We start from the raw sequence: 16,901 nt of genomic DNA on the forward strand, positions 1-16,901 counted from the left end.
GATCAATGCCTTGTCGTGGCGAAGGGGCTTGAATAACTCAGAGAAGCTATGAGCTATGCCATGCAGGGCCACCCAAGATGGACAGGTCATAGTGGAGAGTTTTGACTAAACGTGATCCACCTGGAGAAGGAACTGGCAAGCCACTCCAGTATCCCTGCCAAGAAAACTCCATGGACAAAGACAACAGGCATATAAAAGTTATGACGCTGGAAGATGAGCCCCTCAGGTCGGAAGGCGTCCAACATGCTACTGAGGAAGAGCGGAGGACAAGTACAAGTAGATTCAGAGCTGATGAAGCGGCTGGGCCAAAGCCGAAAGGACGCTCAGTTGCGGATATGCCTGGAAGCGAAAGGAAAGTCCGATGCTGTAAAGAAAAATATTGCATAGGAACCTGGAATGTAAGAACCATGAATAGAGGTAAGCTGGATGTGGTCAAAAATGAGATGACAAGAATAAATATCGACATCCTGGGCATCAGTGAACTAAAATGGAAGGGAATGGGTGAATTCAGTTCGGGTGACTATCATATCTACTACTGTGGGCAAGAATCCTGTAGAAGAAATGGAGTGGCCCTCATAGTCAACAAAAGAGTGGCAAAAGCTGTAATGGGATGCAATCTCAACAATGACAGAATGATCTCGATACGAATCCAAGGCAGACCTTTTAACATCACAGTAATCCAAGTTTATGCACCAACTACCGGTGCTGAAGAAAGTGAAATTGACCAATTCTATGAAGACCTACAACAACTTCTAGAAATGACACCAAAGAAGGATGTTCTTCTCATTACAGGGGATTGGAATGCTAAAGTAGGGAATCAAGAGATAAAAGGAACAACTGGCAAGTTTGGCCTTGGAGTTCAAAATGAAGCAGGGCAAAGGCTAATAGAGTTCTGTCAAGAGAACAAGCTGGTCATCACAAACACTCTCTTCCAACAACACAAGAGACGACTCTACACATGGATATCACCAAATGGGCAGCATCGAAATCAGATTGATTATATTCTCTGCAGCCAAAGATGGAGAAGCTCTATACAGTCAGCAAAAACAAGACCTGGAGCTGACTGTAACTCAGATCATCAGCTTCTTATAGCAAAATTCCAGCTTAAACTGAAGAAAGTAGGAAAAACCACTGGGCCAGTAAGATACAATCTGAATCAAATCCCTTATGAATACACAGTGGAAGTGAGGAACAGGTTTAAGGATTTAGATTTGGTGGACAGAGTGCCTGAAGAACTATGGATGGAGGCTCGTAACATTATACAGGAGGCAGCAACGAAAACCATCCCAAGGAAAAGGAAATGCAAGAAGGCAAAATGGCTGTCCAACGAGGCCTTACAAATAGCGGAGGAGAGGAGGCAAGCAAAATGCAAGGGAGATAGGGAAAGATACAGGAAACTGAATGCAGATTTCCAAAAAACAGCAAGGAGAGACAAGAGGGTCTTCTTAAATGAGCAATGCAAAGAAATAGAGGAAAACAATAGAATGGGTAAAACCAGAGATCTGTTCAAGAAAATTGGAGATATGAAAGGAACATTTCGTACAAACATTACCATAATCAAGGACAAAAGTGGTAAGGACCTAACAGAAGCAGAAGACATCAAGAAGAGGTGGCAAGAATACACAGAGGAATTATACCAGAAAGATATGGAGGTCTCGTACACCCCAGGTAGTGTGGTTGCTGACCTTGAGCCAGACATCTTGGAGAGTGAAGTCAAATGGGCCTTAGAAAGCACTGCTAATAACAAGGCCAGTGGAAGTGATGATATTCCAGCTGAACTATTTAAAATTTTAAAAGATGATGCTGTTAAGGTGCTACACCCAATATGCCAGCAAGTTTGGAAAACTCAGCAATGGCCAGAGGATTGGAGAAGATCAGTCTACATCCCAATTCCAAAGAAGGGCAGTGCCAAAGAATGCTCCAACTACCGCACAATTGCGCTCATTTCACACGCTAGCAAGGTTATGCTCAAAATTCTACAAGGCAGGCTTAGGCAGTATGTGGACCGAGAACTCCCAGAAGTGCAAGCTGGATTTCGAAAGGGCAGAGGAACCAGAGACCAAATAGCAAACATGCGTTGGATTATGGAGAAAGCTAGAGAGTTCCAGAAAAACGTCTACTTCTGCTTCATTGACTATGCAAAAGCCTTTGACTGTGTCGACCACAGCAAACTATGGCAAGTTCTTAAAGAAATGGGAGTGCCTGATCACCTCATCTGTCTCCTGAGAAATCTCTATGTGGGACAAGAAGCTACAGTTAGAACTGGATATGGAACAACTGATTGGTTCAAAATTGGGAAAGGAGTACGACAAGGTTGTATATTGTCTCCCTGCTTATTTAACTTATATGCAGAATTCATCATGCGAAAGGCTGGACTAGATGAATCCCAAGCCGGAATTAAGATTGCCGGAAGAAATATCAACAACCTCAGATATGCAGATGACACAACCTTGATGGCAGAAAGTGAGGAGGAATTAAAGAACCTTTTAATGAGGGTGAAAGAGGAGAGCGCAAAATATGGTCTGAAGCTCAACATCAAAAAAACCAAGATCATGGCCACTGGTCCCATCACCTCCTGGCAAATAGAAGGGGAAGAAATGGAGGCAGTGAGAGATTTTACTTTCTTGGGCTCCTTGATCACTGCAGATGGTGACAGCAGTCACGAAATTAAAAGACGCCTGCTTCTTGGGAGAAAAGCAATGACAAACCTAGACAGCATCTTAAAAAGCAGAGACATCACCTTGCCGACAAAGGTCCGTATAGTTAAAGCTATGGTTTTCCCAGTAGTGATGTATGGAAGTGAGAGCTGGACCATAAAGAAGGCTGATCGCCGAAGAATTGATGCTTTTGAATTATGGTGCTGGAGGAGACTCTTGAGAGTCCCATGGACTGCAAGAAGATCAAACCTATCCATTCTTAAGGAAATCAGCCCTGAGTGCTCCCTGGAAGGACAGATCGTGAAGCTGAGGCTCCAATACTTTGGCCACCTCATGAGAAGAGAAGAATCCTTGGAAAAGACCCTGATGTTGGGAAAGATTGAGGGCACTAGGAGAAGGGGACGACAGAGGACAAGATGGTTGGACAGTGTTCTCGAAGCTATGAACATGAGTTTGACCAAACTGCGGGAGGCAGTGCAAGACAGGAGTGCCTGGCGTGCTATGGTCCATGGGGTCACGAAGAGTCGGACACGACTAAACGACTAAACAACAACAATTTTTTTAAAAAAATATCCATGCAGGATTGTGTCAGTCCCATATTGCTGCTGGAGCAACGCAATAATGCCCTCTCTGGAACAACCACAGGCAGCTGCCTTAAAGCAAGGCAGGATCAAACCTTAAGCAAAGAGGCTAGCCCAACATAAACATCACAGCAAGGCAGCACCAGGTCCTGACAAGGGGAAAGCTTGGCTCAAAGCATTTGTCCTCAGAGCTCCCAGTAAAGACAGGAAAAACCTTTTCTGGTGCCCCCAAGAAGCAGCTTACTACTGATCTGCAGAGGGGAGTGTGTCTAATTTGGGTCAGCAAATCCAAAGAATTAGCTACATTTGAATAAGGTTACAGAATATGGGGAATGTCTAAAACTACAACCATCGGCCGCTATTTATCTTTCTTTTCTGTGTAGCCACTAAGCTCCATTTTCCTTGAAATTTAACATCAATAATAATAGTAAGGCTGCAAATTATGGCATCAACAGCATGGGAAGGGTAGGAAAGAAAACAATGAACCTGGAATGGCATAAGGAAGCCGAGCTAGAGGAATGGGGGGGGGGAGGCGGAGGCGGGGGAAGGGAGAGCAGAGGCAACACTGAAAAAACTGTGGCGCGATTACCAATGTGCATGTTTGCCAGGTCTAGGCTTCAGAGCCAGCCACATGTTATGACTGCTGCAGGACACATTGATTTGTTACCGTTCACACAAGGGTCTTTTGCAAGAGATGTGTGTGTGTACACAAGCATTGCTTCATTCGCATTGCCTGCTAAAAGGATCCTGTGCCAAAAAGATTGGCCAGTATGTCCTGCTGCAATTGTAACATGCAGGATTGCACTCAGTCCATATTATCTGCCACCTGCACCAATGCTCACGTAGTCACATTGTGCTTCTGGTACAATTTAACCCAGTGTTTCCCAATCTGGGGTCTCCAGGACCATCATCCCTGACCACTGGTCTTGTTAGCTAGGGATGATGGGAGTTGTAGTCCAAAAACAGGCGGAGACCCAAGTTGGGGGAAACTGATGTAACCAGTAGTAAAAACCTTCAGCGAAACCTGCTTTGTCTCTCATAGGGTCACATTCTCTTCTGGGCGACCTTCCAGGGTGGGGGCATGCGAAGGTGGGTGTGGCCAGAGGCAAAAGTGGGTGGGGCAATGGATGCAAATTTCACCTTTCTGGAGTAGGCTAGTTCCTAGGTACACCCACCCCCTCTACCCTCTCATCCAGGCAAGCAGGTTCAAGGGCATATTCCAGCAAGGCAAACACACGCAATGAGAGGGCAAAGCAGGACCAGCAGTGAGCGCAGCCTGGTGAGAGCTCCTGGGGCCAGCCAGACATATAGGCTTGGAGGGCCATACTTCCCTCCAAGCCCCAGGTTTGCAACTTTACAGCTAACGAGATTCAAACGTCATTTAGAGAGGCACATCTGGTGGGGAAAGGGAAGAAGGTGACTGAGCGGAGCCAATTATATCGCAAGACTAAAACTCCGAAAGATTCCCTCTACTTCCTGCCCATTTACAGGAAATTGCACATCTGCCCACATCTCTCCTCAACCATGAAGGAGAGAAACATGATGGAAAGGAAACCTCAGCTCTCGCCACACTGACCGCATTTCCACGCTCTGCAGCACAACCCCACAGGCCTCCCTTGGCCCTGCCATGTCCTCTACCGCAGTACCTTTGTCGGTTTCATTCTTCAGCTTCTTGGAGTTGCTTTTCTGCAGCGCTTCAATCCCATCTTGTTTCACCAAGTCAGCCGCTTCTCTCTTTTCCCCTGCCAAGTTCTGGTCAGCATTATCCATCAAAGGGATATAAGTCGTTGCATGAATCAAAGGCTCGTCTACCAATGTCATGGCTGGAGTTTTAGGGAACACAGGCAAAAGGTGCTTTAATTATTCAGAAATTTATCAGTTTCATAATGTTTGACCTGGTATGAAGCCAGCCAATGCCTCTACAAAGCTCCATCCTTATTTCAGACTTTGCCATATATTGCGATGTTGAAAACAAGATACCGACCAGCCCCAACACACATTGTATCAGAGTAAGAAAACCCTAAATTATTCCAGTTTATTTTAACTTTAATTAAGAATGGGGTAAGAACTTTGTGGCTGTCACTTTGTCATCAGAAGTCATTATGCAACACTACTAAAGATCACAGCTCACAATTGATTATGCAACACCGCTGGAGTTCATAGGGGGAACAGACCTAAGTGCACCCAAAAGTGCACATACACACAAATATGCATGGAAGAGAACAATTGAAAAGCCTCAATTGTAGAGCTTTAATTGTAGAGTATGGCTAACATGGTTGTCAGATGTGGCACCATCAATGGAGACTGTGGAGCTGCAAGCTTGGCTCCTTGCACTGCAAGTCCCACAACTCTCTACACCTTGGTTCAGTACACCAAGGCATGTGAAGCTGCGCATGTACCAGTGACTGCATTGTTGCATACACCTGACATGCACACAAACACAAAAAGCTTAGGCCATCAGAGTTGCTAAACCCTTGCCTAAAACCACAGTTCCAGCAGATGGTGCTGCAACCACCTTAAATATTAACCTTGCATCTTTCACCTACATAAGCAAGTCTAATAATCCAAGCAACAATTATTGCTCATGTGGCCAACATGAGCTGTACTTCCTCTCTGGCCCCTTTGGGCTGCAGGGGTGGGAAAGGAGCATGCCTGAACACTCCTTCCACCAACCCCATTCCTTGGACTTGGACAACCTACAGCGACACAGCACAGTTCTTCTGACTGCACCAACAGACCTTGACACAGGAACCGCCATCCGCATCCACACCTAGGCACCAAGAGAACTAGTCATCAGATTTTTCCTTCCCCATTGCATAACTCTTTCATGTCTAGGCTTGCCATTCAGCACAGATGTCTCTTTCTCACCCACTCCTCAACCATTTGATGAAACTTTCTGAGTTTTTTCTAATCACATGATGTAGTATACCGGTAGTTTCAAGTGTATAGGTTACAAGCTTTAGGGAAGTGGAAGATGCCCCCCATGACACTATTTTTAATTTTTTTAAAAAAATGATTTGAAAGCATTAATTGAACCATATCAGTTCCTTATCCTGAGAGCTAGAGTTTTTCGGGGGGCGGGGTGTCCCTAATGCAGGGTTCAAACTCCTGCTCAGTGCATGTCACAGCTGATGCCTGCGTTCTCCCTGGCGTGTTTTTGGATGTAGCCAAGCCATGAGGTTGACAGTCATTAGCAATTTGCAGGCTGGTGGACTGCTGACCACTCTCAATGCAAAGTGCTGGCCATTACAGTTAAAGTCTAATTGATTTGGAACCAGCACATTCACCCCCCCAAAAAAATCTCTCCCCATATGAATCTGTCACTCCACCAAGATTAACTGGGAAAACCCTTGTGCATATCCTGCCATCTTCCAGGATGCTGTTGAGTGGAACATGTGCAGCACCCAGGCTGTGAAACTCCCTGCCCAGGAGACTTAGCTGCCCTGCACCATGAGGTTAATTCTGATGCCACTGGAAAACAGACTTTCAATCTGATCAGAGTTTGACTGCGCTTAGTTGTTCTTGCATGTTTTGTTTTGAAACTTCTTACTGTTTCAAATGCTGTACTGTTTTAATATTCGGTTGGAAGCCGCCCAGAGTGGCTGGAGAAACCCAGCCAGATGGGCGGGGTATAAATATTATTATTATTATTATTATTAGGCATTTTTTTAAAACAACAACAACCCGGAAAGCAGATCAGAAATGCTTTCACAGAAACAACCATTTGAAACCACGAAATGGACTTATAGAGCCCATGGTTTGAAGTTCCTTGTTAGTGGCAGGCAGCTATGGTTTGCCCGATTTGGATGTCACAGCAAACCATGGTCAGGGCCGGGAAGGAAAGGGAGAAGGAACTCTATGTGAGAGAAGGGGGGGGGAACCACGAGGCAGTCACAAATCATGGTTTGGCCAATAACATCTGAACTAGGCTCCTCTGCACCCATGAGAACAAGTAACCTCACAGAGTAGCTGTTCCACATAGACTTGTTTCAGCCCCTTCAAGAGAATCATTTGAGCACCTCCAGCCCGCTCACCTTGACCAAGAGGACAAGAAGCAAAGTTTGTGCAGTGCTTGCTATTAAATCAGACATAGAGTTACTGCCTGGATTCTTGACATACCATTGCTTGACCCATGAGTCAAACCCTACCGCCTTGAGCAGTTTACCGGAAGACAGAATAGAGATTTCAGAGACAGATAAATACTGATGGACCAGAGCCTGATGTTCATTTTTGTTAGAAAAGTGACCTAGGCACATTCCTGAAAGGGAAAACAGTAACAGCAAAAAACAAAACAAAAAAAACGACCTGTCCTGAGCTTTAAAGCACTAAGAGCCAATATAGAGCAGATGAAATTGTTCTGCTTGCTAAGAAGTTTGTTGTGTATAAAGCTTCATAGGGAAGCAGCGCCTGCTTCATCAGGTTGCATGAAATGATTGACTGGGTCAGTGTGGCATTGTGGGTTGAGTAGAGAGAGTCCAGGGTTCTAAACCCCACTCATTTGTGAGCAGCATTCAAAATTTGCCAGGCACATTTTGCACCTGGCTACTGGCCACTTGCGACCCAGTGAAGATGCCCTGCCCCAGGGTGGCGCCTGATGCCTCCAACCTCTGGAGGTGCATGCCTGGGGATCCTCGGATCCTGCCTGTTTTCACACACTCACAACACACCCTGTAGAATTCTATCTGTGATATTTTATCTGCACAACCAGAATGAATTTCAGGAACCAAAAGGTTCTCTCGAAAAATACGACTTTTGAGCCTTCTGGCTCCCAAATGCTAACTAGAGATTCCGTTTTGGCACCTGTAACCCTGGTTCAAGCAGCTATTTGGCATCCAGCTTATATATCTGAGTTTCTAACACTAGTTGTGAAGCTCACTGGGACCTGTCACCTTCTATCAGTCTAACTTACACTACAGGGGTAATAAGAGTATAAAATTGGAAGCAGCGGATAGAGGATTATATACGCTGCCTTGAGGTCCTTGGAGGAAAGGAAGAATAGAAACTTAAATAAATAAAACAATCACACTACATGCATACAATTTTAAAAGTGTCATTCTGTAAACGTGCTTACACGCATGTGCATGCACACACAATCAATGCAGGAATGAACTGTTTGTAATGTCACATCAAAAATGAGCACACACAGGGAAAGGAGAGAGAGAAATGAAACGAGAACAGCAATAGCATACGTAAGTCTATCAACAAAAGTTAACAAGATCCTGTATGTATAGGTCAAAACGTCATTAGATTTAGATAGATCCAATAGAAACTTTATTTTCCCAAACATTTTTGAGTAGTGTCTCAGAATGCAGAGGACAAATCCTGAAAATTAAACTCATGGCAGTTACTCCATCCCCACTGACGATGAAAGGATCTGAAAAGAAGAATGAGAACGAGAAATCTGTATATTACCATTATCTGTCTTTTGTTTCTTTGCAGAAACTTTCTTCTTGCCTGATACACTTTCTTGTTTTATCTCATGATGCAATAGGAGAGGGTCCTGCTTTTTAGTCGGGGATAGAACTGAATCAGTCTTGGCATCCTGGTCATCTATAAAAGACAAGACACATCAGGCTTTAGAGTGATCTAACATGGTATGTGTACATGTATATATGTATGTATTTAGACACTGTCAGGACAGACCTCAACATTCTGTCACACTCTAACATGACCAAGAAATGGAATACCAAGAAACGGAACACAGGCTGAGGCTATGCAAGGAAGAACAGCCTCAATTGTTAATGGTTGGGATCTCAAGATGCAGGGGAATGGTATAAACCCTGAGCTCCATTGGTTTCCAAGTTTTCACCTTTACTGAATTATGAAATTGAATTCACCCCTGTAGGGAAGCCAGAAGGTACACGCTGCACTTGGGAACAATGCAGAGGCAAATTTGCCCAGCACCCAAAAATGGGTGACTGCAATCAACAGGAAGCCTACAAACAATTTTGCATGTTTTAAAATTCAGTTGTAAATAATCTAGAGACCGTCCTGTGTTAGGTGCCATCCATATAGATTATATATACATATATACACCCATGCCCCCCCACCAAGGATGCTGTGTCACTGTGCCAAAGTGAGACACACTTACACACAAACATCAATAATAATACCATGATCCTTACAATATACAAGCTCTGTCTCCGTATATACCCTCTCCTATCATAATGACAAACATGTTGCTAATATTTAAAGAAACAGAAGTAGTTATAGCTGTTATTTATCAGAAGCACCTGTGTGGAAGGCTTTAAATATAGGCAAGCAGAAGAGTCAACACAGAACTGCAACCAAGAATGAACGGTGGATTAGAAATACCACAACTGTTTTTGTTTTGTTTTTACTCTGAACATCTGGGTCTGGGGACAAGTTCTGAACAGCCCAAAAGCTTGCTTGGGCCAACCGAACATGCCTGTTTTTGGAGCTGCACTCCACAGATACGAGGCAAAACTCTGCTATAAGAACACCAGGAGGTGCAAAACTATCAGGGGTTCAGCCTCCCGATATAAGAGGTAGCAGGCAAACTTACATGCCAATATGAAGTTTTACATAGCAACGCTACTGAAATACTAAAGAGCCACTTCCTCATGGAAGTCATGGGGTTGTTAAGCAGCAAGGTCCGCATCCTTATTCCGCATCTGATTTTGAAACTAAGTTTTGCAAAACATCACCTCACTTGTATTGCGCTCAGACCACAGAGCTGCTATTGAATCACTGCAGCATTATTGAAAAATAAATAAAGAAAACCTAAAAACTGCAGCATATAGAGCATCTTGCAGCAGCACCTCAGTAGCAACCATCAAATGTGTACATAAAGAAGCAGCACAATTTTATTGTAAAAATAAAGAGAAGAGAGAAGAGGGTGGAAGGGGACTGGTAGAGCGATAACAATCTGGGATAATGCAAGAGCATTAAGCAATTGCAACACAGGATGCTGGTGCAGAAGTAATCTGGAAATGAGGAAAGACTGCATGCTTTGGCGAGAACTTTTATGCTGAACCTGCGACACCAGCTAGCCTTCAAGCATACTGGAAAGTCTTTTACTATATCTTAACAGCAGCGATCAAATGCAGGGTGAAGAAAGTGCCTCGTGCTGAAACTATTCTCCACTCCTTTTATATTTCCATTTTTGCTATTGGTGGCTTACTACAATACAGCACCAAAAAGTGTGGGATTTATTGGGTGGGGAGCAGAAATAAATGAGTCCAATTCTATGGAGGCAGCAGGAGTTAGCTAGCAATTCCACAGGGACTCAAAATAACCCCAAACCTCTTTTGGAAGCATTCTGCAACAGGACACTTAAGCTGCTTTCAGACCTGTTTATGGAGCCCAAAGTCTGCAGGGAGACTATATGACACCACGTCACGCAATTAGTGTTATCGCACACTTTCCAGAGCATTTCCAGATTAGTTTTCCTTACGGCAAAAGTGTCTAATTTTTTGGGGTGTGGGTTTGCTGTGCAAGAGCGCCAAACCCACTCTGCTTGCACAGCCTGATTTTATCATCAATCAAGGCCTATCTGTAAAACACTGGCAGTCTGGAAGCACCCTTTGTCTTTTAAACTGGGAGCAAAGCTTTGCTTAGGGCAATGCTTGTGGAGGTGAGAAAAAGCAGTAAAGATATATTGTGCCATTTTGTATTTTAATCCATCCCAACAGCTTAGGAACCTAAGTGGGCTAAACCAACTCCCCCCCCCCCAGTCCCAAATTCTAGCATAAAGATACCTATTCCATTCTTCTGCTTCTTTTGTGCCGCCTTCTTCTTTGATCCAGCTCCATCGGACGGTGGGGTGGGCTGTTTCGTCACAGGTACTGACTCCACTTTCTTCCCTCCAGACTTGGTGCTGTCCGGGTCTTTGGGCGCCTGCTCCTCTGGGCTACCTTTGCGTTTCTTCTCCTTCTTCTTCCTCTCTCGGAGGCCACTGGGGGCCTCTGTCACACCCAAAGGGGCAGGAGAGAGATGCTCCTCTTCTGCCCCCAAAGCATCAGATAGCTTGAAGTCTCGAGAGGCGGCCTCCGAGTCAGACTCGTGGAGGTTCCCATTCTGAGCCTCCTTCTTCTTGCTCTTCTTCTTCTCTGCCTTCTTTTTATCAGCCTTAGCAGGTGGAAACTTTTGGTCCCTCTTTTGTTTGGCGAGGACTTCATCGTACAGAGTTTCCTTCATAAAAAGCCAGAAGAAGAGGAAGATGACAGCAATCACGACAGAGGGGACGAGGACAATGAAATAGGTCGACTCGTAGAATTCCATTGTGCTTTTGTTCACTACTGCCTATAAGAATAAATCTGCAAGGAAATAGAGAAAGGTGTTAATAAGCAAACTACTTAAGAAAACCTTTTTTAAAGTCCATTTTAAAAGAAGCAATACAGTACAGAAAGGATTCCTTAAAACATTAAAAGGAGCCACGACATGAGAACTATCAGTGGTGGACAAGGTTTCTGACTAGAAGCTGCTCTTTGCTAGTGGTGCTTGGTTGGAAAATGCTGGGCATCCTTCTGAATTTTTGCAGGTTATTTCCTAGGAGCACTTCTATGATGTTGTACACCATTTTCATTTTTTAAAATCCCCTCCAAAAATCGATGCCCACAAAATGCAAGGGAGGGAAGCAAATCCCTTTTGGTTCTTCCTCTACGTCCAATAACTTGGCACAAAAACCCCTGGATGAATTTGTTTGTAATTATGTTTCTTTAACCTTAGGAACACTCTCTCTCTCTCTCTCTCTCTCTCTCTCTCTCTCTCTCTCTCTCATATACACACACACACCTGAATGCTATTTTCAAACAAACTGGCAATGAGAGTCTTATCGTGAAATTTACAGTCCATTGTTGGCAAAGTTGGTTTGGAATGGGCGCTGCCCTCCTTTTTCCTCCTGTGGGGCAAAAGTAGAGGCCCCGCAGGCTGTGACGCTGCTCTGACACACACCCAAGTTCAGAATGCACAGGCTTCCTTGTCCCCCATTCAAGTTCGCACAGTTCAGGGCCATCTGGTGCCAAGACCAGCTACCTCCCAGGGCACAGCTCCAGAAAGATTAAAGAGCAGCACTACTCAACAAGTCAGAAATGCAAAGTGCGGAAAAGTATCAGAGACCACAGCAAAGTTATGGGGGCAGCTTTAAACCCATAAGCTTTCATGGCAGCTCAACCACACTCTCCAATGTTTAGAGATCAGGTGTGTCCCTGAACACACACACAAAGCAAACACCTCTCTGGGAATCTATAACCGGACAAGACTTCCGGAAGCGCAGTCATCTCATGCTTTCAAGAAATGTGGGGGGTCTGCAGAATTTGCATGTCACTAATCATCAGAGAGTTTGATTCTGCTTCAAAGTGTTTAGCAGAACTAAACCTTTTACATTCATTCCCTTCTTTTTCTTTGTCTACAATCCATAACACCTCCAGAGGCATCTGCCCAACCCTAAAGATAGTCTACAGTCCTTCTATGTATTTACAACCAACACATTCACAACCCTACGTATCACACAGCCCAGAATATTCGAAGGGCTGCTTTCTTCCATGTGAATGCATCCCATTTTTACTGTGTTCATCTGAGGCCTGGCTCTGCACTGGCAGATGTGCCTTTCACAGGAATGAAGGGGCAGGGCCCTCTTGGTTGCAACACCCCAGAGGTTGGCTCTCTCATTTATGCGAGTTGTTAAAACTTTTAATGTTCTGGCATGCTTTGGGAGGCAGCTTTAAATTCCTCCCTATTTGTTCTCAATTTTAATGCTCTGTTTTAAGACTTCAAATCGGAGGATTTGAATGTTGTGCACTCTCTTTGTGGATCCTTTCTCCAATAAAATAATGTATAAATAACCCATGACAACTATTTATTTGCTTGCTGCTTTGAATTCAAAGGTACAATTAAAAAAAAAAGGATGTTTCCTTGTTGTCTGTACTTCCTGCAATCAACGTTTGGCTTTAGGGTAAGGGCAGCAAACTGTAATTAGAGCAGCCACTCTTAATTATTATTATTTTTAGAGGGGTATACAACTGAGAAAGTACACAATAGAAGTTTATATAATTATATAATATTGGGGAAGAGTAAACACTCCTCTCTCCCATAATACTAAAACTCAGTAATGAGATGATGTTCAGGGCAAAACTGACGGGTAATGAAGCACTTCTAATGAAGTGTAATGGAATTCACTTCAAGGTGTGGCTGCTGTGGCAACTAGCGTCTTCGCTAACTTTTCAAAAAAGGATCAGACAAATTCACTGGAAAAAACAGTTGATGAATCTAACAGCCAGAATCGCTAAATGGAACCTTGGTGTGAAAGGAAATACCCCACCCCCACCCCCCATTATTTAGTGTTGGGGACAAAAACTATTGCCTTCATGCTCAGTTTGTGAGGTCTGCTGGATGAGCCAGCTGGTCACTGCTGGGAAAGGATAGTAGGCTGGCTGAATATATTCTCTGAAGATCCAGCAAACCTCTTCTTAGGTTTTAAAAGCTGCCCGAACAGACATGGTTATTAGCAGTCCAACCACCAGTCCATTGGGCCCAGCAGCAGTTTTGTCTCCATTATGGTGGCAAGTCATGCAAGAGCTACTCTCTGCCAGCCACTCCTAGCTACATGCAATTTAGGGCGTGTCCCCCCCCCAAATTGCATGCCAACATATATTGCCCCATCTGTTGAAATTCTGGTTTTTCACCAGGAAGCAGAGGGGGGAGGGAGGCCTAGGCACAATTTCAGTTATTTGCTTAGCCACTCACAAGGGAAGTGTTCTTCTTAAAATACATATTTTGTAATAAAAGTTATCAGGAATCTTACTTTGCTAGCCTCGCTCACTCAGGTTTAAAACTGCTCACCCTTGCAATACATGGGCTCACATCGCCACCATTTCTACTGAGGTTTTTCCAGAACAGGCCGAACTTTTTTAATTTACAAAAAAGCAAGCAGGCAATATGGGCAGAACGCCTTGTTTGGTAAGAGAGCACAAGGGGGTTATTGAGCCTATGCAATGCAACTTCATCAGACAGGCCCATGATCTGCCATTGAGCAGCAAAGACTCATCTGCAATTCAGCAGGCCTTGCTCTGCAAAGCGCCGCAAGGGTTTACAACTCCAAGACCTGGGACCTATACATAAAAGAGCTGCTGAAGTCACATAATGAGCAGAGGCCCAACAATTCTACTCACCATGGCCTATGGAAGAAGGCACTACTCTGAGGAGGCTCAGCCTTCTGCTGCAGCTTAGGGCAAATGTAGGCAGCAAGCTTCACCCCCATAGTTGCGCTGAGATTTGGAGGGCACAACAACTGAATCTGGAGAGAGAGGCTACAGCTGGCTCTCTGGGCACAGGACGGATGAGATGCTTCAAGCACATTGGATGCCCGGTACAAAACAAGCCCCAGCTCAGGGTTTTAGAGTGGGGGGAGGAAAGGAGAGAGAAGGGAAGCGAAAAACCATCTCTGGATCTGCAGTCAATGTGCTTTTAAGGCCCCCCTGGAAGGCGGAGCCACAGTGCCTACTGGTTAGGCTTGACAATAGGCCCAAATCACTGAGAATTAATTTTAATATTTTTTTATTACCATTACTTACCACTTTCTCTACAAAGCTGAAGACAATTGGCTCCCCTGCCTCGCCCAACAGATATGGGAAATCAGCTGCTCTTGCAGAACAATACCCACTGCTGATCCACTTCACATATTTGGTTTGTGAAAACTGCTCCCAACCCCTGATGTGAAAGCTAAATGAACAGATTACTGGTCCTTTGGTCGGGCCCTAACAGAGCTTCTTTCCCAACCCTGCAGCTACGGGGTCTGGAGGCCTGCATTACAAGGAGAAGCAAGAGCTCCTTCATTGGAGGTTTTTAAGCAGCGGTTGGGTGGCCATCTCTCAGGGATGCTTTAGTTGAGATTCCTGCATTGCAGGGGGTTGGACTAGATGGCCCTCGGTGTCCCTTCCAACTCTACAATTCGATGATTACAACCCGGGAGGGCTGAAACAGTTGTTTACATTTAGACAAGTTTTATACTATGGCAACAATGGGGGAAATTAATGGATGCTCATTACGGGCATCTAGAAAAGACATATTTTCATCCAGGCTTTCGCAAGTAATTGAGGGTGCAAGGTAGGATGAGTATTGTTGTCACTACTATAATGACAGTTTGTTATTTATTTATATAAGCGGTGAAGCGTTTAAAAACAGAAGATGAAAATAAAGAATGGCACTAAGTTGAATCCTTTCTGCTCTCTGTGTGGGTCCCCACTTCCACAGTGTTATGTTCCATGATACCAGAGGCTCCAGAACCTGGAAAGTACAGCTTTAAAGTACAAAAATGTGTCTGCACAGACAACGCCCCGCTTTGCCCACAATCATCTCAAGCTTAAGGAAATTGACAAAGGGGAGGCAACATACAGTGACATGTTCCCAGGGAAGCTCAGCTTGCATTAGGCACATGTCAGGGTTTGTTGTGACTACTCTTGAGTAACGACCGTCCACATGCTTGTCTTTCAGACGTTTTTATTGGTGCACATTATTTACAGTGTAACGGATTGCTCATTTCATGTCTACCCACTCGAGTCAGATTCCTGCACTAAACTCTTTCACGTTTTCGACCAGCATAAAAGCCTCGGAACGGAGAAGCGCCTTCCTTTCCTTCTCTTTCGCAGTTCCGGCGTCGGAGGTACTGGTCTTCTGTCTGCCCTACTCCTGTCCACTCTTTCCGCCTCTCTCTCTTCCTGCCTATGGAGCAGGGGCTCTCTAGTCCTGCCAGAGCCCTGGCACTCCTTCTCCGCTTCCTGACTCACCTCTTCAGACCCCTCGCTCTCATGGCTGCTTGGAGACGGGCTGCTTCTGATGGGGGGGGGGTTCCTCTGTAATCCCTCCCCCTTACAGCACAGATTAAATTTGGGGCCAAATGCAAGCCTCTCTGCCATGGTCAGATCCAATGCTTACCAAAAGCACTAGATCGTCAATTTTAAGATTTTTTGAAGCTGAAATTGTTCCATGATTAGAAGAGAGACACAAAAAAACCAGCCCTCGCTGCAAATTCCCCAAAGAAACTCAGGTAATTTTACTTTTGGCAGAAAGAGCCTGCTGAATTTCTGCTAGTATCTGTTTAGTCCTTAACATCTCAGAGAGAAGCTTTAATGGAATACAGTTTTTAAGGGTTCTTCCTTTGGTTTGCTTTTAAACATAGAATAGGACGACAAGAGACTCACTCAGATCTTCTTGTTCTCTCAATTAAACTGATCCAATGAAGCCATTTGCTGAACACAATAATCTCAGCCCTCTAGGTAAATGCCTCCCATTCCAACCATACCAGGGAATCTGTACCATCTGGTGAGCTGCCCTCAGATGTCATCAAGCTGTTATACTGACCTCGGTGCTCTGGTTCTGACTTGCAGTCTAGGCTCTGCAGTATAACCTGCAGAACTTGGTAGTTTAAGGAAGGGCAAGAACACAAATAGCAGATTTCCAGTGAAATTGAGAAGCTCTAGTAGAAGTCCACAACAGTGTTCGAAACTCCCATTGTTCCTAGGTGCATTTTGCAACAAGGAATTTCTTTAGCGTGAGCAGTTTCTGAGCTCTGGGCACAGTAAGATTTCAGATTAAAACTGCAGAGTGGAAGGAAAGGAGGACCTTTTTCTGCCTCTCCACTTCCAGCTACTCTCTGAGGACTGGAGAAGAGATCCTCTTAAGAATATTAGAGGTGTAAAAAATG

At 44.5% G+C, this 16,901-nt stretch overlaps 1 protein-coding gene across 11 annotated transcripts in view; it reads right to left on the bottom strand.

Annotated features, from left to right (window-relative positions):
• Positions 1 to 16,901, bottom strand: part of KTN1 (kinectin 1) — a 97,476-nt gene that overhangs the window by 57,701 nt on the left and 22,874 nt on the right. For all 11 annotated transcript variants that reach the window (XM_060271022.1, XM_060271034.1, XM_035103800.2 and 8 more), the window contains exons 2-4: positions 10,960 to 11,517; positions 8,651 to 8,788; positions 4,885 to 5,061 (exon numbers count right to left, since the gene is read on the bottom strand). In XM_060271022.1, coding sequence (XP_060127005.1) covers positions 4,885 to 5,061; positions 8,651 to 8,788; positions 10,960 to 11,482 — 838 coding nt within the window. In that variant the 5' untranslated portion in view covers positions 11,483 to 11,517. The remainder of the gene's footprint in view (positions 1 to 4,884; positions 5,062 to 8,650; positions 8,789 to 10,959; positions 11,518 to 16,901) is intronic.

The sequence above is a fragment of the Zootoca vivipara genome, chromosome 1, assembly GCF_963506605.1.
Source record: "Zootoca vivipara chromosome 1, rZooViv1.1, whole genome shotgun sequence".
In the NCBI taxonomy this organism is placed as follows: domain Eukaryota; kingdom Metazoa; phylum Chordata; class Lepidosauria; order Squamata; family Lacertidae; genus Zootoca; species Zootoca vivipara.